At 49.2% G+C, this 23,728-nt stretch overlaps 10 protein-coding genes across 10 annotated transcripts; 7 read left to right on the top strand and 3 right to left on the bottom strand.

Annotated features, from left to right (window-relative positions):
* Nucleotides 1-420: 420 nt before the first annotated feature.
* On the top strand, nucleotides 421-1,227 carry N7447_005391 (ubiquitin carboxyl-terminal hydrolase; the record flags this gene model as incomplete). The annotated part of the gene is made up of 1 exon (XM_057229653.1): nucleotides 421-1,227. The coding sequence occupies one exon, from the start codon at nucleotides 421-423 to the stop codon at nucleotides 1,225-1,227; it is 807 nt and encodes a 268-aa protein (XP_057084743.1).
* Nucleotides 1,228-1,506: 279 nt separating this feature from the next.
* Nucleotides 1,507-3,437, bottom strand: N7447_005390 (Major facilitator superfamily domain general substrate transporter; the record flags this gene model as incomplete). Its single annotated transcript, XM_057229652.1, has 5 exons — nucleotides 1,507-1,890; nucleotides 1,974-2,306; nucleotides 2,357-2,513; nucleotides 2,574-3,083; nucleotides 3,220-3,437. 5 exons carry the CDS (start codon nucleotides 3,435-3,437, stop codon nucleotides 1,507-1,509), a joined length of 1,602 nt encoding a protein of 533 aa, XP_057084742.1.
* Nucleotides 3,438-3,890: 453 nt separating this feature from the next.
* Nucleotides 3,891-5,342, bottom strand: N7447_005389 (MT-A70 family; the record flags this gene model as incomplete). The annotated part of the gene is made up of 1 exon (XM_057229651.1): nucleotides 3,891-5,342. The coding sequence occupies one exon, from the start codon at nucleotides 5,340-5,342 to the stop codon at nucleotides 3,891-3,893; it is 1,452 nt and encodes a 483-aa protein (XP_057084741.1).
* A 596-nt stretch (nucleotides 5,343-5,938) lies between these two features.
* Nucleotides 5,939-9,583, bottom strand: N7447_005388 (putative RNA binding protein Jsn1; the record flags this gene model as incomplete). Its single annotated transcript, XM_057229650.1, has 3 exons — nucleotides 5,939-5,944; nucleotides 6,016-9,298; nucleotides 9,363-9,583. 3 exons carry the CDS (start codon nucleotides 9,581-9,583, stop codon nucleotides 5,939-5,941), a joined length of 3,510 nt encoding a protein of 1,169 aa, XP_057084740.1.
* Nucleotides 9,584-11,642: 2,059 nt separating this feature from the next.
* On the top strand, nucleotides 11,643-14,008 carry N7447_005387 (putative signal transducer; the record flags this gene model as incomplete). Its single annotated transcript, XM_057229649.1, has 2 exons — nucleotides 11,643-13,602; nucleotides 13,656-14,008. 2 exons carry the CDS (start codon nucleotides 11,643-11,645, stop codon nucleotides 14,006-14,008), a joined length of 2,313 nt encoding a protein of 770 aa, XP_057084739.1.
* Nucleotides 14,009-15,596: 1,588 nt separating this feature from the next.
* Nucleotides 15,597-16,838, top strand: N7447_005386 (uncharacterized protein; the record flags this gene model as incomplete). Its single annotated transcript, XM_057229648.1, has 3 exons — nucleotides 15,597-15,799; nucleotides 15,918-15,977; nucleotides 16,118-16,838. 3 exons carry the CDS (start codon nucleotides 15,597-15,599, stop codon nucleotides 16,836-16,838), a joined length of 984 nt encoding a protein of 327 aa, XP_057084738.1.
* A 2,291-nt stretch (nucleotides 16,839-19,129) lies between these two features.
* N7447_005385 (Gfo/Idh/MocA family protein) lies at nucleotides 19,130-20,257 on the top strand (the record flags this gene model as incomplete). Its single annotated transcript, XM_057229647.1, has 1 exon — nucleotides 19,130-20,257. One exon carries the CDS (start codon nucleotides 19,130-19,132, stop codon nucleotides 20,255-20,257), a length of 1,128 nt encoding a protein of 375 aa, XP_057084737.1.
* A 2,169-nt stretch (nucleotides 20,258-22,426) lies between these two features.
* N7447_005384 (uncharacterized protein) lies at nucleotides 22,427-22,816 on the top strand (the record flags this gene model as incomplete). Its single annotated transcript, XM_057229646.1, has 2 exons — nucleotides 22,427-22,574; nucleotides 22,647-22,816. 2 exons carry the CDS (start codon nucleotides 22,427-22,429, stop codon nucleotides 22,814-22,816), a joined length of 318 nt encoding a protein of 105 aa, XP_057084736.1.
* A 109-nt stretch (nucleotides 22,817-22,925) lies between these two features.
* On the top strand, nucleotides 22,926-23,135 carry N7447_005383 (Polyketide synthase enoylreductase; the record flags this gene model as incomplete). The annotated part of the gene is made up of 2 exons (XM_057229645.1): nucleotides 22,926-23,065; nucleotides 23,093-23,135. 2 exons carry the CDS (start codon nucleotides 22,926-22,928, stop codon nucleotides 23,133-23,135), a joined length of 183 nt encoding a protein of 60 aa, XP_057084735.1.
* Nucleotides 23,136-23,365: 230 nt separating this feature from the next.
* On the top strand, nucleotides 23,366-23,728 carry N7447_005382 (Polyketide synthase enoylreductase; the record flags this gene model as incomplete). The annotated part of the gene is made up of 2 exons (XM_057229644.1): nucleotides 23,366-23,422; nucleotides 23,474-23,728. 2 exons carry the CDS (start codon nucleotides 23,366-23,368, stop codon nucleotides 23,726-23,728), a joined length of 312 nt encoding a protein of 103 aa, XP_057084734.1.

The following is a 23,728-nucleotide window of genomic DNA, read 5'->3' as shown; positions in this document are numbered from 1 at the left end:
ATTAACGATCCCGGCCAACCTCGGTGATTAAGGGTCTCCTTTTTGTGGATGAATGGCGATCTTGCTCAAGAGAGGTCAATGCAGATCGAAATTGGTGTAGGGCTTGGGATCTGAGTTGCGATTAATATATGCAAATCTTGCAAACACATCTGAAACAGCTTTCCGGCTTTCCAAGCTTTATCCGAATAATAATCTAGCAAAGACCTGGAGAGTAGTTTGGACTATTCAGATTCCTTAAAATTAGAATATAAGCTATAGTCCAACGAACCTATCAAAGCTCAACTAAAGTAATTTAATATGTGCAGAAAACGTGGCGGGCCCCGCAATCCTTCCGATGGCCCCCAAACCTCACCTTATCCTGAACACATACATATACCACCACCATCACCACCACCACCATCACCACCATCACCACACGCAATGTCACACGTCGACGTCCCACACACCCAAAAGGCCTTTGTGCCATTAGGTCCGACTCAACCCTCTCAACTCCGTTATGCCAACTCCAAACTAACCCCTCACCCAGAAAACAACCCCGAAGTAATGTCGCACCTAGTGCACCAACTCGGGCTCGCCCCAACACTAGGCTTCACCGACGTATTCTCCATCGACGAGCCAGACCTCCTCGCCTTCGTCCCCCGCCCCTCCCAAGCCCTCCTGCTCGTCTTCCCCGTCTCACAAACCTACGAAGCTTCCCGCGAAACCGAAGATGCCTCCAAACAAAACTATACCGGTTCCGGCCCCACAGAGCCCGTCATGTGGTTCAAGCAAACCATCCGCAATGCATGTGGGCTGATCGGCCTGCTACACGCTGTCTCGAACGGCGAGGCCCGGAAACATGTCATTGCCGGCTCGGATTTGGATATATTGCTCCGTGAAGCGGAGGGGTTGGAGCCGGTGAAGCGTGCGGATTTGCTTTATGATAGTAAGGCGCTGGAGAGTGCGCATGCTGATGCGGCGAAACTGGGGGATACGGCTGCGCCGGAGGCGGGAGATAACGTTGATTTGCATTTTGTTGCTTTTGTTCGGGGGCTTGATGGGACACTTTGGGAGTTGGATGGGAGGAGGAAGGGGCCGTTGGCTAGGGGGTTTTTGAAGGAGGGGGAGGATGCGCTTAGTGAGGCTGCGTTGGAGCTGGGGGTTAGGAGGTTCTTGAAGATGGAGGCGCAGGGGGGAAATCCGGATTTGAGGTTTAGCTTGGTTAGCTTGGGGCCCTTGTTTGATTAGAGTCGTATGGGGACGAGTTTATTTTTCGAGGGGTAATTTCTGAATCTGGTATTCGGATAGATAGGGTGTCTTTCTTCAACTATGCCTCGAAGGCTTATTAAGTACATTTAATGATATGTGTCTGTCTTTGGCATTCCGCGGAGAATAGTAGGATATACCGGGATGTGGTGTATATATATACATGCCCAGATATATCTAGTGTATTCAGATATCGCACACATTTTGCCCTTCAATCACAATGCCGACCCTCTTCGGAACTGCACAGGCCAACTCAGTAGTCTACCTCTTCTCGTGCTCCGTGATATCAACCGCAGAAGAAACCACAGAATTGATATTGGCAGTAACAGCTGTCTTCTCGCCGACCTCCTCACCAGTCCCCTCGCCGGGAATCAGCGGGACGTCTTGCGGGACATCATTTCCCTGTTTACCGATTGTCAAGAACGGCACCAGAGCCAGAGACACACCCGAAGCCGCAGCTGCAAACCAATAAACTGAAAGGTAAGGCCGAATGGCAGGCGTGGAGGCGGTCATGCGAAGGGCGACTGAGCTTTGCACAGAAGTAGCAATGCCAAGGCCCAGGTTGCTGCACAGCTTGTTGACGGTGTTGAAGATACCACCGGCGATGGATTGCTGGGAGGGTGGGAGAGTTGACATCACATACATCTAGACGAGGTTAGTCAATACCCCAAAGACGGAACATATTGCATAAAGACAAGGAAATGAAATGAAGGACGAGCTGAACGTACATTTGTGACGTTGAATTGAATATCAGCACCAACAACGACAAGAACTAGCGCTGGGAAAATAAATGCCCAGTAGGAAGCTTCTTCCCTCATGAAGCTCAGGATAAGGAACGAGGCCGTATACGCCAGTGCTCCGATGCCGGTTAGAATTGTGTTGCTTACGCGGTGCAGGACCAGGCCGCAGACAACATTGACTAGCACCCCGCTGACAACCATCGGGAGTAACTGGACGGTGATCTCAAGGGCAGACAGATGTTTCAGATTTTGAAGGTAGAGGGAGAGGAAAAAGCTGACGGCAGAGAACCCCATGAAACCAATGCAGCAAGTTCCAATGAGCTGAGCAGTCAGTTTCGATCTATCTTTCCTTGGAAAGCGGACACACATACCAGAGAAAAGTTACGATCTCGCCAGACCCAAAGGGGCATCAGAGGGTGCGTAGCAACGGACTGCCAATACAGAAACGCCATGAGAAGGAAAAAGCCCACAATAAACAGAGCAAGGACGTATCCCGTTTTCCAGCCATCCGGTGCATCTGCAGCAAGACTATAAAGTGGTCAGCGGGAATGTCAAAAACATGTCGAATCCACCAGAGGGAAAACATACGAAAGCGAACTCGAAAAAAACGCAAACCCAACAATAACCAACACCATCCCGAGAAGATCAAACTGTTTCAAAGCATTGACGCTCAAAGGCGTCCTATCAAATCCATCCGCCGGCACCGTCCACACGGTCAAAACGGTAAAGATAGCATAGACAACAGCGAGAGCCCAGAAAGAAGCGCGCCAGCTATACAAATGGGCCGCGACACCGGAGATGATCATGCCGCCGACAAAACCAAGCGGGTTTCCCGCGCTGAAGCAGGCAAAGGCAAGGTTCTTGCGTTTCGAGGGTTTCTCATAAGTAGCACCCAGGGCGCCGACCGCGGGTGGGACGACGGCGGCTGCGAATAAACCTAAGATCCCCGAGAAGACATCCATGTAGATGGCGTTTGTTGCGAAGCCTGCGATGAGTAGCGAGAAGGTGAAACCAGCCATGCCGATTATGAAAAGAATCTTCCGTCCGAACATGTCGGCTAACTTCCCGAAGGTGAGTAGAAAGGCGCCACTGGTGAGGCTGTTGGGGTTGCATGGTTAGTTGTGTATGTTGTGTGATAGATGTTGTATGATGTATACGGGGATAGGGTGAGATCGAAGTCGGATAAAACCCAGGGGAAACGTGGGGAGAAATAGGTATGGAAAATTGTACGTACGAAGCACCGGCATTAATCCAGGTGATTTCAGCGGCATTCATATGTAAATCATTGCCAATAGATGCGGTTACTCCCACGATACAGCCCTGGAAGAATGACTGCTGGCCAATGGCCATTGTGGCAGTTAGGACAAAGAGAACTTCTTGAAATGTGCTGTTGAAGCATTTTGGACGCTGTGAATTGTCGACTTCTGTCCCATTTTCTTGATCTTTGGCCATTTCTGAGAAATCTTCTAAAGTAGAAGATTCTGTTTTTGGGGCCGAAAATTTTGTCTATTCGGCCAGTTTAGGGGTGGTCACACAGGGGGAATAATATGTCTAACAAAAGAGAAAGTATTTCCCTGTGAACGTTTCTGAATGGGCATAGTAATTGATACTTACGATGTCAATTTATTAACCTGATCAAAAGTCACCAAAAAAATGATTTCTTTTGTCAGCGCGGAACATGCCGCGCTGATCGTTATCGGGTGAGACTCGAGAATAAGCATGCAGTGCGCCCAGACTAGGGCCTTGATGTATATGCGTCATGCATCATGAATGCACGTGAAACAAGTATCATGACTCCATACACATTAGCGCTGAGTCAATAGCTGTTAACAGCTGGCATTGGAAGCCATCAACGAAAGGCATCTGGCCGACCCGAACCCCCTGATTGGCGCATTTTGCATCTCTCTATCCAAGATTAACCCAGCATTCACGGGCATTGAATCGAAGAACCTCATTACCAACAGCGCACCAGCCAGCGGTCAAGTTGCGTGCAAACACCTCGAGAGCAGAATACCCCTGAAGCTGACCAGCCTCGGTGAAGAACACGTTCTCAAAAATGGATTTCAGGTTTGGCTTACGAGAATGCAAGTCCGGAACCGCAGCGATGACTCGTCTCGTGGTAATGGCCTCACTTATCCGTGTCAGATCATCCATTTGAGACAGGGGTGTTGTACTGCTGGCCTTTGCATTGACATTGACATGATGCCCACTCTTGCGGCCAATGACAAGGATCTCATACGGTTTTCGCCAAAGGCCGTCCAGTGCTGTAATCGGTTGTCCGTTCCATGTAGTCTTGACCCATATCCATTCCTCACAGATGCAAAAGCCTGCACCGCTTAAAGCCTCGTATGCTGCTCGCCGGGCCTTTTCCGCATTCGTGATCCATATAGCAGCTATAGACTGTTCACTTTGCATCGGGCGTCCAGTGTGTGTTTCAGATGGCCGTAGCCCCTGGCTTATTTCTGGAACGTGCGAGTGGACACGAAGTATATCTCGTAAGCCTTCACTAAGCACATCCATCTCAGAATAGTGATGTGTTTGGTAGTGTCTGCTGCGCCGCACGGATTTGTTTGGCCAGGGCGGGTCCATAAGGATGAGATTGAACTTCCGGTGCTTGGGGAGCCCGGGGATTGGATAGTTATTCGATGTAGATGGACGGTTGACCTCAGTCCGGAATAGAGGTAGTGTACAAAGCACAAAGCTCGACTCAGATGGGACCACATATTCACATGGAGAATTCGTTTCACCATGCCAGCTTCCAACCCTAACAATTGCGGGCTCTGGTGATGGATTCTTGACTACGGCAAGATCTGATAAAGCCTCAAAGTCATTTAACGAGGTGGTCGATAGAATTATGGGTGGTTCATTTTCAGTTGAAATATGGTCATCCGGCATAGATTCTAAACACGTAGTATCATTTCCCCTCCGCCGCTTCCGTGGATGCTGATTCGGCGCGGTGCTATCGTGGGATGCACTAGGTACAGCTCGAGCCTCACACCACCGACGATCATGGGGAAACCTGGCCCTGATGGTTTCGAGAGAATCCCTCACGAGTGGCAGTATCAGTTCCGAGTGGAACCGTCTCTCGGAGATAGGAATGCTGCCGAGGACCTTGGCAAGAGCAGCTGGCTTTTTGGGCTCGGTAGAAGGGAATGGCTCTTTTATGGGTTCGCATGAAAGTAGGTTCAGTATCCTCCTATGTGTACTCTTTTCTGTTCCTGAACTTGATTCTGGGGCTGATTGTTGGTGTGGTGTCGGTTTTCCTTCTTGCGCGAGCGCAATTGAAAGGGGGATGTCGAGGAGATATGTATTCGTATACTGGAAGAGAATTGCAGTCTCTTCGCTAGTATTGCTCATCTCTTCAACCCTGTCTTTCCCCTTGTTGGCGATGGCGAAACTGAGCGGTTGATTGCGCCGGGTAGTTGTGGAGGTTTGAGTTCTCTCAGCCTCGTATAAATTCAAGATTAGACGGATTTTGTTTTCAACGCAATGAGATTCGATTTATTTGCATTCACTACAATATAATTTTCACATCTGCATCAATCAATTCACTATGCTCCACTAGGCAGCCAAAATCTCGATCTTAAAACAATAGACAGAAGAGAAAAAGTCCTATCGTAAGATCACAAGATACAAGGTCATTCAAAAACGCTGAAGAAGATACAAAACTGAGCCTCCACCCAGAAGAGACACAAGACTTTTTCACCGATTCCCCATGCACATCCAGTTCCTCCCTCGGGTCCGATTCTCCCCTGCCGGCGATCCAGCGTCCGATCAGGGCGAAGAGATAGGACAGTGAAATCACAACACGTAGCTAGATAAACCCGCTTGGTCTCCATGAGAAACTTCAAAGATGGGAGAAAATAAAGAAGAAGAAAAAGATGATCAAGAAAATTTATACATGTAGATGGGAAGGCAGGAAGATCGATTAGAAATCATACGCGAAGATGGGATCAACGCTGGGTACAAAGGCATGTACGTTAGTATTGCCGCATTACATGGTTTAGGGCCGATCCGAGAATGAACTCACCCGTCCACGTCGGCCTCCGCCCGACTGCCCCTGTACAGGCTGTGCCTGGGGGTAGTATTGCGGGGGATATTGATACATCTGGGCAGGGTTGACAACAGGGCTGAACTGCTGGTAGTTCTGGGCAAGCATCGGATTGGGACTCATCTGGCCTGGTCCAGACAGCGGAGAAGCCTGCTGCGGCTGCAGAGATCGCAGATTATCCACAGCGGGCGAGCCAGCTGGGTAGCCGTAGTTGGCGCCTGGCATGCCAGGATAGCCTGGGGTAACGCCACGAGCCTGGGCGGCGAGGAAGGCTTGGTATTGCAGCTGTTGCTGGCCCAGGGATTCCTGGCTGTATCCGCCTGCACCGGAAAGACTGTTCAAGTGGTTTCCGAGCCCATTGCTCGCATATGGATCAAGGGGCGGGGGGTTGGACTGGTCGGCGGAGATAGGACGGGCGTCGGGGTTCTGTCCAAAAGTGTTGGGAGTAAACTGCCCAGTGTATTGTCTGTCCATGGATGGCTGGGCAGGATAACCTGTGCTTCCGTGGCGAGACTGGCGGTGTTGGGATTTCTCCGGGGTGGAGTGGCCCGCCTCACGTCCATGGTGATGCTCCCGACCGCCGCTACCTCGCGAGGAGAGGCCCACTTCATCCATCAGACGTTTATAGCCTTGGCTTGGGGAAGCCTTGAGCTTTGTGAGAACCTTGGACACGTTCTTCACGACTTCCGTCCGCATAGATTCGTCAAAGAACGGGGTGGTCAAGACCTTGAAGATCAGAGTCGCACCAGATGTCTGGTCGCTCAGGATCTTCTCCAAAACTTCATCGCCAGGACTGAAGAACAGTGCCTTTAGAACAATATCTCGAGCTTCCGGCTCGTTGCGCTGGTTGATCACCTTGAGAACAGTCAAGTACGCAACCTTGTGAGTGCAGAGGTGAACAAGGTGAGGCACGAGTCTCGGGGCCAACACTGTTCGGCGGCGAGGGAATGTGCAGGTATCAAGGAACCAAGTGAGCAAAAGAGCTCCGTTAGCATTAGTGGCCAACTGCACACTGTGCAGAGCGATAGCAGAGGCAAGCATCCGCTGCTGATCCTTGGTGGCATGGTGGCTTTCGAGACAAGCTCGCATCGCTCGGGCGCCGAAACGTCCCTGGGCGATTTCCCACATTCGGCTGAGCATAGACTCGAAGATAAAGCTGTTAAACGGGCTGGCAAATCGCAGGCAACACTGCAAGACATAGTTTCCATACTGATCCAAGAAAAGAGGAACAGTGTAAGGGCGGAGAGCATCAACAATCAACTGCATCTGTCCAGGAGTCTTCGCAACATCAATGATCTTCTGCGCAGCCCAAGTTCCATTCTTGTGGACACCAATTTCGGAGAGATGGGGTGCGATGTGAGACAGCATCTTCTCCTTGGTGGACTCAGAGCAGAATTCAAATAGTTTCTGAACCACCGTGTTGCCGAGATAATCGGAGGCTAGCTCTGCAACCTCAGGAAGCATGGCCTCGGCAGTCTCTTCAATTTCTTGGATTGAGCATGCACCATTGTCAATGCGCTTGCGGATGTCACGGAGACGAGGGGCGTCGAACATCCGCGACTGGCTCGTTTCTTGGACCGAAGGGATTTCATCCTCGAAAGCTTGGAACGCAATAGAAGTCTGGATGCTTGCGGTGATGTTCTTCAAGTCATCTTCACTTGCGCCGAATTCCTGCACGATTTGCACCATCTCAGGCAACAGATCAGCCAGAGCGGCAATTTGAGGGACAGTGTTAGCGTTGTCCGCTCCATCCGCTCCATCGGCCGCAGCGAGATTTGATCTGAAGTTCGGGTCAGGAGTGGGAGACGACTGGATACCATTTGCGCCAGGAGTACCGGTGGCCGATGCACCAGGAACCTTGGCGTAACCAATTCTAACAGGGCCTGCGCCTGGGAAAATTTCCTTGCCATTGAGCAGCGACTTGGCTTGCACAGCGCTGTCAAGGCGATCGAAATTGACAAAGCCGCAGTTCTTGTGAGTCAGAACACGGGTCGATTCGATCTTTCCATACATGCCAAATATGGCTTCCAGAGACGTGACAGTAGTGGACACGGGAATGCTACCAATCCAAAGTGCTCGGGTAGGCCCATCCTGGTTGTTCTCATCTGCCATCTCGCCGACCTGTCGGCCAACCATGGCGGGAATGCTGTTACCGCCGAGATGCATCAGCTGAACTGCCTCGGACAATTCATCATATTCGCCATTCTCGGGAATCTGTAGGTCGGCAGCACTGAAGCTGTTGTCAAGGCGGGAAGGCGTGGCAAGGTAGTTGCGGATGGATGATCGCTGGGGAGGTGCCTCCAAAATGCCAGCAGTTCGCGCCCTGGGTCTGCTGACAGAGGCATGACTGGCAAAAGCTTGGACAGCGAGATTATGCTGGTGAATCTGGGCCTGTGTGGCGGCAAGTTGCGCGGCAGTTGCAGCGGCGGTTGGCGTCATAGTGCCCGAAGGAAGTTGCGAGTAACGGCTCTCATATTCAAGATCCTCGTCATCCGCGTACTTCTCCTTCGCATTGACAGAATATGATCGGAATCGATTGTTGTTCTTCATCATCGCCAGCTCAGCCAAGAGTGGCGGCAGCGCAGAAGCTTGCTGTTGCTGTTGTTGCTGTTGCATCAAAGCTTCCATTGAGGGACGTGCAAGAGAGGCCATTCCCTGTTGAGGGGTCTCAGCAAGACCCAAGTAATCCAAGGTCTTCACATCGGTGTCCGCGAGTCCATCCCTCGAGAAAGAAGAGTGGCTGGGCGAAGTCGGCCCTTCCGAAGACCGAATGCTGGTTAAAGTTGTAGCTCTCTCGCGACCCGTCGACCAGTTGGTTGAAAACAATGATGGGCCGAAGGGGCCGCCACCTCCCAAAAAGTTGCTTCTTTGTGGCATCGAGCCAGCTCGAAGGCGGGATAGCGATGCCGGGTTGGGGACACCAGTTGAACTCGCAACCTTAGAACTTGTATCTATCCCGGAAACACCGGGGGGTCTAAAAGGACTAGTTGAAGGCGTTGGTCGTGAGGTCTGTGGCATATAAGGCTGCTGAAGATCCACCTCATTCAGTGTGCCCATTGGAGGGAAACGAGATGGCACTGTTCCAGCGCGAGCTCGGCGGCCAGGACTGTCCATGGAGCCATTGGTGGTAGGAATCAAATCGGGAAAGCTATCTTGACTCGGCGATTCGGGGATATTCTCGCGAAGCGGGGTTGAATGACCGCTAGTAGGAGGTCCCCAGATACTAGGAGAAATGCCTTCTTGCGCTTGAATTTCACGGGCTCTGCGAGAAGAGTCAAGGTGTCAGCTAATTGTCGCGGTTCATGTCCCGCAAGAAGAAAACCTACCGCTTCGAGTACAGACGTGATGTCAAATCATGAGAAGGGGAGCCAGCCCCCGGCCTTGAACTGCCAATGGACCCTGGAGAGGGTCCAAATGGCATTCTTGGGTTCCCAGACCCTGCCAGATCACTGGGGGAGCTGCGCCCCGTCGAGGTACCCGACATGGGCTGGGTGGTTGGGATGTAATTGAAATTCATCTGACCGTCAGGTCGCGAAACCGGCAACATTATGGATTATCACTTTATGCCTTCAGTAAGGCAGTGCCCGAATCTCTTCCAAATTATGACCTCCGCGCGAATGCCAAAATGTAGTAAGGTCGGAACTTTAATGAGCTTTGTCGTTTAAAGGCGTGGAATAGGAAACATAAAATAAGGATAGAACGAGGAATCAAGGATACACTAGAAACAGAAACTGAAATTAGTTGGTGTTCAAAACACGTGTTTTGCTATTTGGGGAGGGGGGTCGCAAAGTGGGAGGGGCCGACAAAGCAATTCCATACGAGATGAATCGTGAGGATATTTCGTACCGAAAGCGATTCTTTCCAAATGCAAGAGCCACTGTGCTGTGTCGAGGGTCTTTGATGATAATCTCACCGTTTGCTCGGGGTGTATGACAATCTGCGGGTGTCCAAAAGTGATCGAGTTGAGTTGAGGAAAAAAAGGACAAGTCCTTTTCTATGGTCGTCCAAGGCCCAAAAAACACGGCAAGTTCACAAGGATTGTCTAGCACAGAGTGCGTCAAGTTGAGAAATAAAAAGATGGAAAGGATGATCCGGGTCCAAAGGGATCGATCGAGGTGGCTGGAAGTGAGTTAATGTTGCGCTCCGAGAGTGTCTTTCAACACTAACCGAAAGTTGAATTCACCCTAAGAATGCAGAAATCAAAAGAAGAAAAAAAAAGAGAAGTGAGGAAGAAGTCAAGGGAGGATGAGAAGGGGAGAGGAAAAGAAGGAGAAGAGATGTTGGGGAGCTGGCCGGATGCCCGAGGAAGATGGCTGTGGTTGGTGGAGGGCCCTCCTTCAGCTTCACCCACAATTCGATTGTTGATTCAGATGGATTTTGGGTTTAAATATGGAATATGATTGATTGCCTGTAACTGGATCTGTTTACTATATGACTCTATGGTTGGTTTCATTTTCTATCGAGTTCTGGGATATCCAAGGTGCATAAATCCCTAGACAGACATCTATAAGTACTTTGCACGTTTGTACTTTCATCTAAACAGAAACAAATATCGGGAATCGGCAGTTCCTCCAGGCGTTTGGCAATGGCATAGCCCCATCGATGTCATTGGATTTCTGGGAGGCTCCATTTTGCCTGGACATGAGATATCAACAAATCCAAAGAGGTATACGTTTAGTACATATACAAGACGTTTATACCCCCATGCCCTCCAGAAAAGTACCATTCGAAGTTTTCTCTCGGAAGAAAAGCGCTCATGGCATGACCCTAAAAAAAGAGACAAGAGTGGGAACGAAAAAAAGCCCCGCATTCCAGTGCGTCATGCCTCAACGCTTGAATCCTTGACAGGATAATGAAGCAAGCCCATCAATGTGAAGATATTGCCCTGCGGTATGAGATATGATACCAGTCATCTAAGCAGAGTTGACCAAGATCTTTGAAGCAAAAGACTGTGTTTTGCATGCGCGCAAGGGGTATGGGTCAGGTACTATGTCCTCGTCCTTGTTCCCAGAGGCGTCCTGGAGTCCTCTTGGATTGGTCATAGTGGCTGTGTTTTTAGAGACGTAAATAGACTAGACTTTATCTGCCGATTGCTAGCTTGAAGAACCCCGTGCTTTCTGGATCTTCAAGGTGTTCGCCAAGCTTCCAGAAGCATTCGGTACGGCGGAACAACCGGGAGGTTCGTGGCATCGTGGTACATAATAGGGTGGATTATCATTTTGGGGATAATAGTTGGGTAGTGTCAGTCACGATGCAATTAGGGTAGGACCGAATGAACCATCAGAGAAATCTTGTGTCGTTGCTTCAAGGTCAATGTAAACACGTTAGTTAAGATCATTGGCCAGATCATTTCTGCTCGCCTGAGGCATCAGATTTTCTTTCGCGCCACTGCCTGGTCTCCTTGCCAACTTGCCCGCAACGGTATCTTACCATCACTTCAACAGCTCATTCTTAATCGCGTGGCAGAATCCACACTCTATATGCTATAATTTTCCAGATTTTTGCTTATCGTTGACACACGATTCATAGTTTGTCGCGCACGCGTCCCCTTCTCGCGTCCGATGCTTAATCGTCCATTCTAAGGCACCTGCCACCCCAGTAACACCATGGCCGACATTATGGAAGAAGACCCATCGTCTGGGCTACAATCTTCGGAGGAAGAGGAGATGCCCGTGGAATCATTGGTCAGAGGGCGCGCGAAACGGAGTACCGCAGGACTACACATGTCTGCCCTCCTCGAAGCCGCTGCCGATGATGACTTGGCGCTTCTCTTTGAGGAAGTCGAAGACGACAATGAGTTTGCGGATGTGGCAGACCCCGACGCAGAGGATGACTTACTAGAGTCGTCGGACGAGGATGAAGACCAAGGACCGAATGCGCAAAATGACTACGAGGGCGAACAAAAACTACAAAAAGACGAGCGCAAGAAGCGTAGAGCCCAGAATGACCTCCGGTTCCAGACCTTGCGCAAACGAGTCAAGATCGATCCAACCGCCCCATCCTCCATGTCCGCCGCTCCTCGTCCAAAGAAAAAGTCAGAGCGCATCTCATGGATTCCCACTGTGGAGGATGGGCCTACTCGGCAATCATCGCGTCGCCAGACCATGGTCAACAAGGAGCTTACGCATGCTCGCCTCAAGGATAGCCAAGAGAAACGAGTCCGCATCATCGCTACAATGAAGGAGGCAGAGAAGCGGAAGGCCCACTTGAAACCGAAAGAGATGACCCAGGAAGATCATCTTGCGGAGGCTGCAAGAGTGGAACGGCTTAATAGCAAAAGTTTGAACCGCTGGGAGCTGTCGGAAAAAAGAAAAGCGGACGAAAGACGAGCGAGGATCGAAGCACTGCAAAACCGTCGTCTTGATGGTCCGGTGATTTCCTACTGGAGTGGTGTGGCTACATGGACGAACGGCCGGCTCACACGGGTGGGTAAAATCGAGATCAAACCAAAGCCAGATAAAGAAGAATCGAGGAAGAAAAAGAAAGAGAAGGAAGATAAAGAGAAGGCTGCGGCAGAGTCAAAGTCCTTGGGGTCTGCAAGCATTGTTGGATCTGCCCCTGCTTCTACCACAGGCACATCGCAGCCACCACCAGACTTTCATGCAGTTGAGACCACTGGTCCAGCAAATTCCGCTCTACCTCCTCCCACCCCCACTTTAGACCAAAAGACGCCTGAAAACAAGCCACCCGAAAATGCTGCAGCTCCGACTGCAGAGAATGCAGACACCCCCGTAGTGTCTTCTGGGGCGAACATGAGCCAACCAGATACAAAGTCTTCAGAGACGAAGACAATCACGGCAACTCCTGCCGAGCAAAGCAAGGACAGTGCCGTGGAAAAGAAAGCTCCGGAGGTTGTCGCAAATACACCAGTATCACCCTCTGCGCAAGATCAAACCACTACCTCTGAAAGGCAATCCTCGGAGTCTAACCCTTCGGAGAGAAAGAATTTTGCTGTGGAAATTCCTGCGTCTCGTCATTCATTAGCTTCTGCGGGCAATGGCTCTACCCAAAGATTGCCCGACTCTTCCCCCACCAAGAACGACGATGCCATGGATATTGATCAACCCCCAGCGGCTGTAGCGGGTGCAGATTTTACCAAGATGAATCAAGATGTTCCAGAATCAACAGGCCAGGCAATCTTGGCCACCCCACACGTTGCTGGTGCCCAACCGACCCCGGTAGAGACCCCTATATCACATGCTGCTGGGACGATTGTACAAGAACCACCAGTGGACAAGTCCCAGCCAGTTGAATTAGTCACGACTATCAGCCCTGCAATTACACAGGCCCCTCAAGCCTCCCCGGCTACTGCAGCACCTAGTCAAGCCACGGTGCCCGAAAATGCTCCAGCCCAGAGCCTAAACCAACCCTTCACTTTACAGTCCGAGTCACTATTATCAAATGGGATGGTGAAGGAACCAGCACCACCTGAGATTCCAGAACCCCCTCCAGTGATTGAGCATACGGGACGCACTCTTACGATTTTGGAAAACTTTGATTATGCGACCGCCAACAATCGCAAATACAGCATGTACTTCAACGCCAAGAAGCCTGCTCGTTTGACCAGTACGTTGTATCAGATTTGGTTAGGAATCTGTAAGGCTAACCTCACATGATAGAAATTTCGTCATCGCTTTGCGTCATCACCTCATTGCCCTCGCGTTACCGCGATCCAGAGACTGCTCTCCCTTACGCCAATTCATACGCATATGGCCAAATCCGTCGTCTGCTATCGGAAGGGTATATTTGGAGCTCGATGCTTGGATGCTTTGTCGGCCCGGCCGAGGCTGCCCGTGGAGTACCCGAGCGATTTACAGGCAAGACGGGCCCAGGCACAATAAAACTACAGATCGACAGGGATGAGGGCCTGGCCGAATCGACAGGGAAGGAAATTGACAAAATGGCTCTCGGGGTTCCTGCGACACCCCCAGGGACTCGAGCATCAGAGCCAATGGAGATCGATAAGGCATGATTATTTGTAGATACCCAGAATCGAGACCCAAACGTCAGCATCACCTCTCCATATACATAATTTTTCAACGTCAAAGCTTTGTTATGATGTATTCTAGGGTGACAGATGTCACCTGCCCCACAATAAAAAAAATCAATCTCAGCTTGCCCTGTGATATTTTATACCCCGACCTGACTTATCCGAGGAACCAAATCGGTACCCGGCGGAAAACGGGAAAGGAAAAAAAGTCACAAACAAAAGGTGTTCGCAAGTGAAGACCCTATCTTCCGAAAATCATTCTCGAAACAAAGCCCCGGTTTTCCCCATAGACCCGAAACACGGAGGATCGACGATTAGCAAGGCCTGGAATGATCTCACCCCCTGTGACGAGGTCCCTGCAACGCTTTATCGTAATAGGTAGACGTGTGTGTGTGACACTTCACCCCCACAGAGATTCTCGATTGTTCCGCCGATCTATTATCGTTGTCGCCGTAGCCGGCAGTTATTCTGTTACGGAGTATCATCTTAACTATTTGACTACTTTGCTACAGCCCTATCAAGGAGTAATAGTGGGCAATGATGTGTTCATACCCACCAGTTCATGCCATAGTTGAAGAGCGATTTATGGCGTCATGTAGAATGTAGTTCTTCGGTATAATGTACAAAATGTATAGTACTTAATTTGTAGCGATACTGGCTTGTCAAGAATGTGAATCTACCGATCACGCCAGATCCGACCCCCCTCCGGAGATATGGTCCCTGCGTTACTGCACTACAGATGATATACTTAGGAAACCTACATTGCGTTTCAGGCGATGTCCAAGGACACTATTGTAACAAGCACCAAGACAAATACAGTAATCTAGATTCAGATCAGATCCAGTAGAAGACAAGAAAAGAAAAAAAAAAAAAAAAGGCCGATTAATTATAGAAGAGACCTTCGTCACTAGTGACTCAGCTGGTCTAGATCGGAGGATTGCGTGTTCGGGCTAACTTTGGGAGCCGGAAAGTACCCGGGAAGTACTCTTAAGCGTGCATAATGGCGTCGGGGCCTACCGGAAGTGACTTACCGGGTACTTCACTCCGCTTCAAAAGAGTCTAGACGTGATCGTCTCATCCTACCACAACAGCACGTTTTCTTTCTTTTCAGGGCACTTTCCATCTTTGTATTTATATGTTGCAATTCCCCTCTTTTGCCTTTTGTATTCCCTTCTCAAGTCAATTTTATAGACCTTTTTACTATAGACTGGTATGTCACTCTTATCTTCAGGGCCTATTTCCCCCTTATCTCCCCCCACTCAGAGGCTAAAGATAGCCTGTTGCATCAGGATTCGAGAACGTCCGTGTCAGATGCTAACCACCTTATCAGCATTTTTATTTCTTCACCCCACGTTTCTCAGTATACATACTCCGGTGTTCCTCAAAGAACGGAAGCATTTGTATTCCCAATCACACCGGCCCGGCACATTCCAGTTGGAATCATCACTTTTTCAACCACAAATCCCTCAGTCTGTGCTCCCTTAGGGGCTCTTGTGCTCCACACTCCAGTCTCGGCGATATTCTTCTTTTGATAAGATAGTGAGGCATTTGAATGCCTTCACCGCCACAAATGACTCAAACAGCCCCCTTCCACCGCCGCTCTCCTTCTACTCCTCATATCTCCAAGTCCAAGTCTACTCGTCCAGCTTTACATCGACGAGGGACATCCGGCGTTAACATCTCTAAACTGGGCTCGGGACAAAGGGGAGCGAGCAAGCCATCTACGTCTTCGGACGATACTGAGTTTGATATGGCCAGCTTCTTGAACTTTTGGTATGTGATCAACCCAAAGCTCTTATCTTTGCTGCAGGGATCATTTCCCTCACATGCCTGTTGCCGTCATCTGTGATACACCGGTCTTTTCTTGAACATAAAGCTGACCCAATTCCAGCGCCATGTGCGAGAACCAGATTACTGTCCCCAACAACACTTTGTTATATTGTAGCGAAAGGTATGTGGCAATTCCCGCGGCCTATATTTAGAGCCATTGATATCCTCTCCTTTCCCTCTTCCAATTCTCCATTTTTTTTGTTTGGAACCTACATAATATCTTGGTACTTGGATACTCATCATTTCCTTTCATCTATATAGTTGCCGCCGCAAAGACTCCTGCAAACCACTCTCGGCATCATTACCGTCCATGTCCTCAATGTCTTCCACTACTACACCACCCACATCTCCTCCTCTCTCCCCACGCACGATCGTGGCCCCAATGACCCCAACCAGGGTGCCAAGTAACTCAATCCCAACCATGCGGATACCCAGCCACGTGCATGATGCCAAGTCAGATCTCGACCCCACCGAGTGGAAGCCCGTATTAGCCCGCAGCGCCTCTTCTCTGGCATCTTCCGACGCATGGAACTATCTATCCCAGTTCCACCGCGGCACCGGCGAGCCCATGCTCTCCCGCCCCGCTGTCCAACGCAGCAGCTCCAGCCTTCCCACCCTGGCCGGAGGTGCCCCCGGCTACAGCAACGTGCCCGGCCTGACGAACACCCCGTCCACCGTGGCCTCATCCTTCAGCAGCACCGCCTCCGACTACCTCGGCAGCATGTACGAGGCCCGGCCTCTCCCCCCGCGCCACAACCCGTACTTTTCCGGTACGAGCGTGAGCAAGGGCGTCGAGCTGGTCGTCCCGCACATTGCTTCTGCGAATGAGGATCTCGGCACCATCGGTGTCTCGGACAGTGGCTCTATCCTCCCGGCCAGCAGTGCTGTGTGGGAAGATAGCTCGTATGAGAAACGATCTGCTCCTATCTGCATGGCGCGGGGTATTGGCGGCCGGCCCGCTGAAACTTGCGTGAAAAACTGAATTGAACAAAGAACATGAAATGAACTATTTGCTATCTCATGCAATGAGATGAGTTTTATCTTTGCTTCTTTCCTTTGTTTCCTTTCGGTTTATTTCTCGCCCCCGTGCTTCTCTTTTCTTCTTTTCTTTGAATTCTGGGTCCGAGCGAGCTGTGACTCTTCAGTGTGGAAAATGATATGATATGATGGACTTTGCTCTTTATTTTATTCCCTACGTCTACCCCCATCGAATATAGATTTCTTAATGCGGATATCTCTGGTATCTAGATCAAATGAACCTTTTTTGGAATTATTTTCATCTATTTCTCTCTATTTCTCCAGGATCAAATAATTTAAGCTATGTTAGTTTACTTCTCTAATTCAAGCTTATTTATTTGTGGATACAAAAGGACCTAGGGTGCTTATCTGTGCATTTGTACCGTCCACATGCACCTATACGTACTGGATATTCCCTGGCGGGTGGGGCTTTCCTGTTTGAGCTACCGCCGCTTTTATGAGGGTGCTTAGGCTCAGGCTCACTGAGTAGATGTTAGGGAGAGGCGCCGTCTGTAGAGAGAAAAGAATGGTTATGCTCCTGGGGCCCATAGAGAGGAGGACTTAATTCGGGAGAAAGATAAAAGGCTCCCTAAAACCAATAAATTACATTAAGAAACTATAAACCTCTGGCTGAAGTGAGTTAAGCCACATCTGAAATGGTAATCCCTTTCCTATTATGAATTATACTGACCTTCCTTTTGATTTCACTGCAGACCCGGAGAATGGGTTTAAATATTACTAAACCTCCCTTAGTTCTCCGGCTCTAACTCATGAGATGACCAAGGTGTACATTCGCTGATACGTAAGTTCTACTTAAGGGCGACTGAACGATGATGGACTACCTACGGTAAGAACCGTGGGTGCGTATGCCGAATAATTCTTGAGTGGATTTAAATAATTCTTAAAAAAGTAAAATCTTCCCAGACGATCGAAAGGAAATAAAAATGGTTAGTTTATTCGTAACTTCCCCTTTAAAGACTATCATAAACTAACCTTAAATGCAGTGGATCAAAAAAACCTTACCGGCAGATGGCGTCGTTATAGACTAAAAGAAAGAGAAACTTAACCTCATAAGGCATGATATCCGCTCTGAAAGATAGTCTCAAGCATACTTTGCTCACCTCGTTTCAAAATGCCACGTTTGACTCAGCGCCAGGTCGAAGACGACGAGTGTAAACTGTTTACCTATCGTGAAAGACGTTTCTGGGTTGGCTCTCCTTTCATACCTTGTGAGACCGTGACATAAGAACAACTCGATTGGGTAACTAACCTGGCGAGCATCGTGTTGCTGGCTGGAAAGTTCCTTGGGGCACATTTGTTCCGGCGAGGGCGCTCGGGGTCTTCTCGTGCGGTCCCTCTCAACAACCCGTTCTCCCATGGCACAGGGAAGTAAACAGTTGTGCGAGCCAACGTTCACCTCGCGTTCAAACACGAGGTAGCCCTGATGGGCGGCGGCAAGCTTTTGTAGTTTGCGAAATAGTGGCTCCGCAAATCAGTTGAATTGAGTATTTACTGACGGAAGGTGGTCAGGAGCCCTGGAACTTTCACAGCAAACCAGTGTAGGCAATGGTTAAAATGTGCTATGCAAATCTCTGAATTTCAAATTGACAGGATCAAGTGTCTGACAAAATAAGCAACCGAGATGAATCAGCCGAGGTTTCTCTCAACATACCTTGAGACCGTCACAAATTGCGCCATTGAAGTACCTTGACTGTGAGAATGGACGCACCGCAATTTGGTACGCGATGGATAACCCCGACGCAAAGATGGCTGAACTGCTCTTGCAAGAAACGAACGTGAGGTTAAATTGCGTCGACAACTTCGGTCAAACACCTTTAGGACGGGCTATTGAAAATGGTTCCTTGCCACTAGTAAAACTCCAACAACCGGGGCTTAATTTGAACACCAAGCTGATGGCACGCAATATTCTGTCGAGCTCGGCAACATGAACGGTCTATTGGTCGATCGGACTTGAATTTGTTGGGATTCGGCAACTTCATGTCGATGTATCCTACTGGAGAAGGAATGGAGAAGATTCGGGATCTATCCAATCTATCCAATGGGGTAAATTTGGGCCAAGAATTAAAAAGCGCTTTAAGTTTGGAGTAAAAATTCTCATAGCTCTTCAGGACGTAGTAGAATTGGGGCATCAAGTAAATTTATTATTTATTATCCTGCCCTTACTGCTAGCTCCTAGTCCTTCGTCCGTATCCTCCTTCTCTACACACAACTCAACATCGCTGAAGAAGATAAGACATGCCTCCCATCCGGCTCGGCATCATAGGCTTGTCCGCCGATGGAGGCTGGGCTGCCACGGCCCATTTGCCATACCTGCAGCAGTCCAACAAATACACCATCACAGCTATCTGCAACTCGTCCGCCGAGTCCAGCAAAAGAGCCATCGAGCAATACGGGCTCAAGTCTGCCAAGCCTTTCGACAACCCACAAACCATGTGTGTCTCGCAAGACATCGATTTGGTGGTTTGTGCTGTTGCTGTTTTCTCGCACTATGAGCTCATCAAACCCGCGATTGAAGCCGGGAAAGATGTTTATGTTGAATGGCCACTGTGTGCTACGACAGAGCAGGCCGAGGAGATCCAGCAGCTAGCTAGGAGGAAGGGCGTCCGTACCATCGTTGGTCTTCAGGGGTGCGTTTCGCACGTACAGACTACTTTAGAGGAGATTATCAAGAGCGGCAGAATTGGCACCCCCTTGGTCACTCAGATTTCCGGTAGCGCTTGCACTGGGGAGACGGGCACTCGGCTTGTGGAGCGTTATCGATACTTCAAGGACCGTGACATTGAGGGTGTTTCAGGCCAGGTCATGCTAAGCATCTATGTTGGCCACACCTTTGAGCCAATAGCTCATCTGCTGGGCCAGCCTAGTCAAGTGTCTGCGCAGTTAAAGACGACATGGCCTATCGTCAATATAACCACCCCCGATAACAAAGTCCTTCAGAGCCACGTGAAGAAGACTGCAGACGACTATGCTTCTTTACAAGGCACCCTCACCTCGGGTGTTAAGTACACTTATACCATACGTGGTGGAGATGCCTTTGATGAGAGTGAAGGCCTAGTTTGGGATATCATCGGCGACAAAGGTGAGATTCGACTTACCGGAGGCTCTATCATGTTGAATCTCGGGGCACCCGACTACAAAATCCGAGTCAAGGACTACAAATCTGGATGCATCCAGCTTGCGAGGCTCCAGGATCATCTGGATCTCCCACTGGCTGCCCAGAATATTGGAAGTCTTTATGAGAAATTTTCGGATGGAAGGACTGTCCCTACTTTTGAGGATGCGGTCCGGCGACATCGCTTTCTGGATGCAATGTTTCTGTCTGCCAGCAAAGGGGGTACTCAAGAGAAGATTTCGGTCGATTAAGCTGAGCGCACAATACGAAATGACTAAATTCGGGCTGAGACTGATGTACTTGACAAACGTCCAAATTGGTTTCAGGCCAGGAAGTGTGATGGGCTTTACATGTAGATACAAGGGTATATATATAGTTGTGGTAGCCTGCATATTGCTCCGCGATTTGTTAGGGCAAATGGAACCATCCATCCATCCAGCTGGTCTTCTCTGGCGTATAGATCCCCATACACACGAAAGACTGTACCGGTTCAACTCGGCGGTATCTAGGACATAATTTTGCGATGATGCCAAACCTTTCTTCCTGCGGGTGGCCTTTGGCGGACAAGACTGAACCCTCCTGACACCGGCCGTCGACTGATTTGTGTTATGTTTGCCAAAACAGCTAAGTGTCCACGGATAAAGCCCCCATAGACTAGTCCTTCGTACGGTCAGCCGATGGACACAGTGCATGCGAAAGAAAATATCATTGGTCGAATTGATCAGTGGGTTGTAGAAAGCCCATCGCTTCGCAGCCAAAGGACATGGTCTATCCAGGCCATGTGTGGCAAGAGGAACCTTGATCGTTGGGTAATTTATTCATTGGTTGCAAATGCAAGGGGCGCGGGAGTATCTGCAAGAGATGACGGGGCCCTGGCAAGACACATCTCTTCCGCCCTCTACTCACCAGGGAACGGGCGCACATCCGCAGCAACATCTTAGCTCAGTGGGAGCAAGAGTGGAAGTCCTCCGCTAAAGGTGCTCATTTGCGAAGTATCGATAAGACCCTGCCGGCGACCTACACCAGAAGGCTGTACGGAAGCCTGCCTAGGAACCGAGCGTACCTACTGACACAATTACGCACAGGCCATAACCAGTTATTCACCTACGCCAAGACCTTCGGCTTCCGCGACGATGATCAGTGTGAATGCGGCGCGCAGGAAACAGTCGTCCACGTGCTGGTGGACTGTCCAAGACTGAGGGAATCGCGAAGGGACTTAAGGAGAGAAGTTGGGGACGCGTTTAAGACGCGTTTAACAGCGTGTTGAGTCTGCTGGGAGGTACCGCAATCGCTGTGGATAGTAATGATTTTGTGACTGATTCAACAACATTGCGAGAAGATGGAAGATTGCCATATTGATATCTTTCAAGTCGAACCACACCATCTTTGATGATCATGACACCAGCCAATCCAGCGGTATACATGAAGGAGTCGATATCTTGAATGCTGCCATTGATTATTGCTTTTAGTTTGATTGGTTCTCCGCGGCCAATTGGCGTCGCTTGGATCCGTGGCGAACTTGGGTGGTTCGGTTTGGGAGCCATTCGTCCTCATGACGCATGAGAAAAGCAGTGTTTGCGAGATCTGTGTCATTGAGACTCGACAAAGTAAACGTCCCAATATGGGAAGGGTCGATGTGTGGGGTAGTTTCGGGAAGAGACGATCGTGGTAAAATGTTCGTTGGCGGAGTGTGTGCACTGGCAAAGGCACCCACTAAGAGAGCGCAAATTGAACGGAGAAAAAGGGTTTGGGGCACCATTATAGAAGTTCCTGTATTTTAGATGGTGTTGATCCGATCTGACCGTGAACTAGGATACAAATACATGTGGGACGGCCTTTTATACTTGGTGTTATTAGATGTCTTATTTAGAGCATTGGAGAAGGAAATGCTGCACACGGGCACATGAGTTGTTTGTCAATTCGGAGACCTTAATTTGGGGACGCCATTGAGAAGCCCATCTCTCAGGTTAGCATGATATATTCCTTGGTTGGTGTACTTTTAGACGGTACCAATTAGTTTAGTGTCAGGTTAGCTTCTTTTTGTGTCAAGTAGTCGGGCGTCATTCGAAGTGTGGGAGAAATACCCGATTGGTCCCGTGAACTTGACAGTTTCGTCTTCATTGAAGAACGTCACCATGGGAGTATACCCATTAAAAGGAGGTGTTCGTGAGGTCGAGGTATCAAGAGAACCGTCGGTCAAGCACAATTGTATCCTAGTAAATAATTTCACATCGCATTTTATAGTTATCATTGCGTTGGGTAAAATCTTTTCTTACTGCGTCTTCCGTTTTATTCTCCCGAAAAACTTTCCGAATAATCTTGGAGAAACCTGAGTCCCATTTTGAATTGTTTCTCCAACTGAGAATTCATCCTTTTTTGACTCCAACGTGGGACTGGGGTATGGTATCCACTCAACCGATATGGACCTTCGGAATGATGCACATCAGGAAGGTTCTTGTAGGCTGTTAATTTCCTCCACTCATCAACTCGCTCAGGTATCAGAATCACGCAGAAACTATGACCCAGGAACAAATACCAACGACCATGAAGGCGTTGAGGCTCGTGGCGGTATGTTGTCGCCCCTAGTACACTCGAGTCGTGTAGCAAAGTCCACCAATCGGAACTCCAGCTGATCATCAGCAAGTATAACGAGAACTACTGACTTCGGAGTGATGTCCCTGTCCCGATTTCTGGGCCAGGAGAGCTCCTTATCCGCGTGGCCGCAGCTAGGTTATACCATACCGATTACTAAGTCTACTAAGGCGCATATGGAACTCAGCTGCCATTCACCGGCTCTTATGAGCCTATAGGCACTATCGTTAAGCTTAGCTCTGAAGTACCGGGTATTAGGTGAACGACCGCGTTAGTGTGCTTAACTTTGGAAATCCATGTAATGAATATAACGGATGCCGATAGCGAATGAAGACGTATAGCTCCTTAGATACCCGGTATTACGAAAATAAGACCATAAGCGGTATTCTGAGAGCTAGCGGCGGCTTTACTGAGTACATGATTACTTCGTATTATGCGCTCGTCCACTTACCGGATAACCTGGCCTTGTAAGCCGCACCATTAATATGCGCTAGTGTATATATATCCCTTCTACGACAGGGCCGTGAGGAGACGTAAACTAAAAGAGATCTAGCAGGCCACTGTATAGAATGTAGTTAAGGAAACTGGGCTAAAGAAGGGGCAGTCGATTACCATTATTAGAATTAGCGGACTTAGTGTTCTAGCCGTGTAATTTACTAAATCTCTAGGCTTACGGGTCGTAGCTATCGATAGTCGTGATATTAGTCTAAAGCTTATATTCGAGATTCCTGCTTAACTAGATCAGGTCATTAACTTTAACGGTTACGATGCTATCTAAAAAAATCTCTGAGTTTACGGACGGCATTAGGTTAAACGGTGCTGTGGTCTATATTAATGATATACTAGCAAGTGACTAGGCATTATACCGCCTTTAGCCTAGAGGAGTCTGTGTTATCCTCGGGTTACCAGAATCTGGCTTATATTTCGATGCGTTTTATCTCGTGTTCCGAGAGATTATCGTTAAAGGATCGCTGCATTGCCCCGTTAATGAAGTTAAAGCAATGATTAAATCTGTTTCTGATAATAGGGTCATCAGCCATCTTACCATCCTGCCACTAGAGAAGGCTGAGGGCATACCTGATAAAGCAGCTGCAGATTTATTCACCGGACGTCTGGTCGTTACGTTATAG

This window comes from Penicillium robsamsonii, assembly GCF_028829455.1.
Source record: "Penicillium robsamsonii strain IBT 29466 chromosome Unknown utg000003l_segment0_segment0, whole genome shotgun sequence".
Lineage (NCBI taxonomy): Eukaryota > Fungi > Ascomycota > Eurotiomycetes > Eurotiales > Aspergillaceae > Penicillium > Penicillium robsamsonii.
The sequence above is the reverse complement of the archived record's forward strand: the minus strand, read 5'-3'. Positions and strand labels throughout refer to the sequence as shown.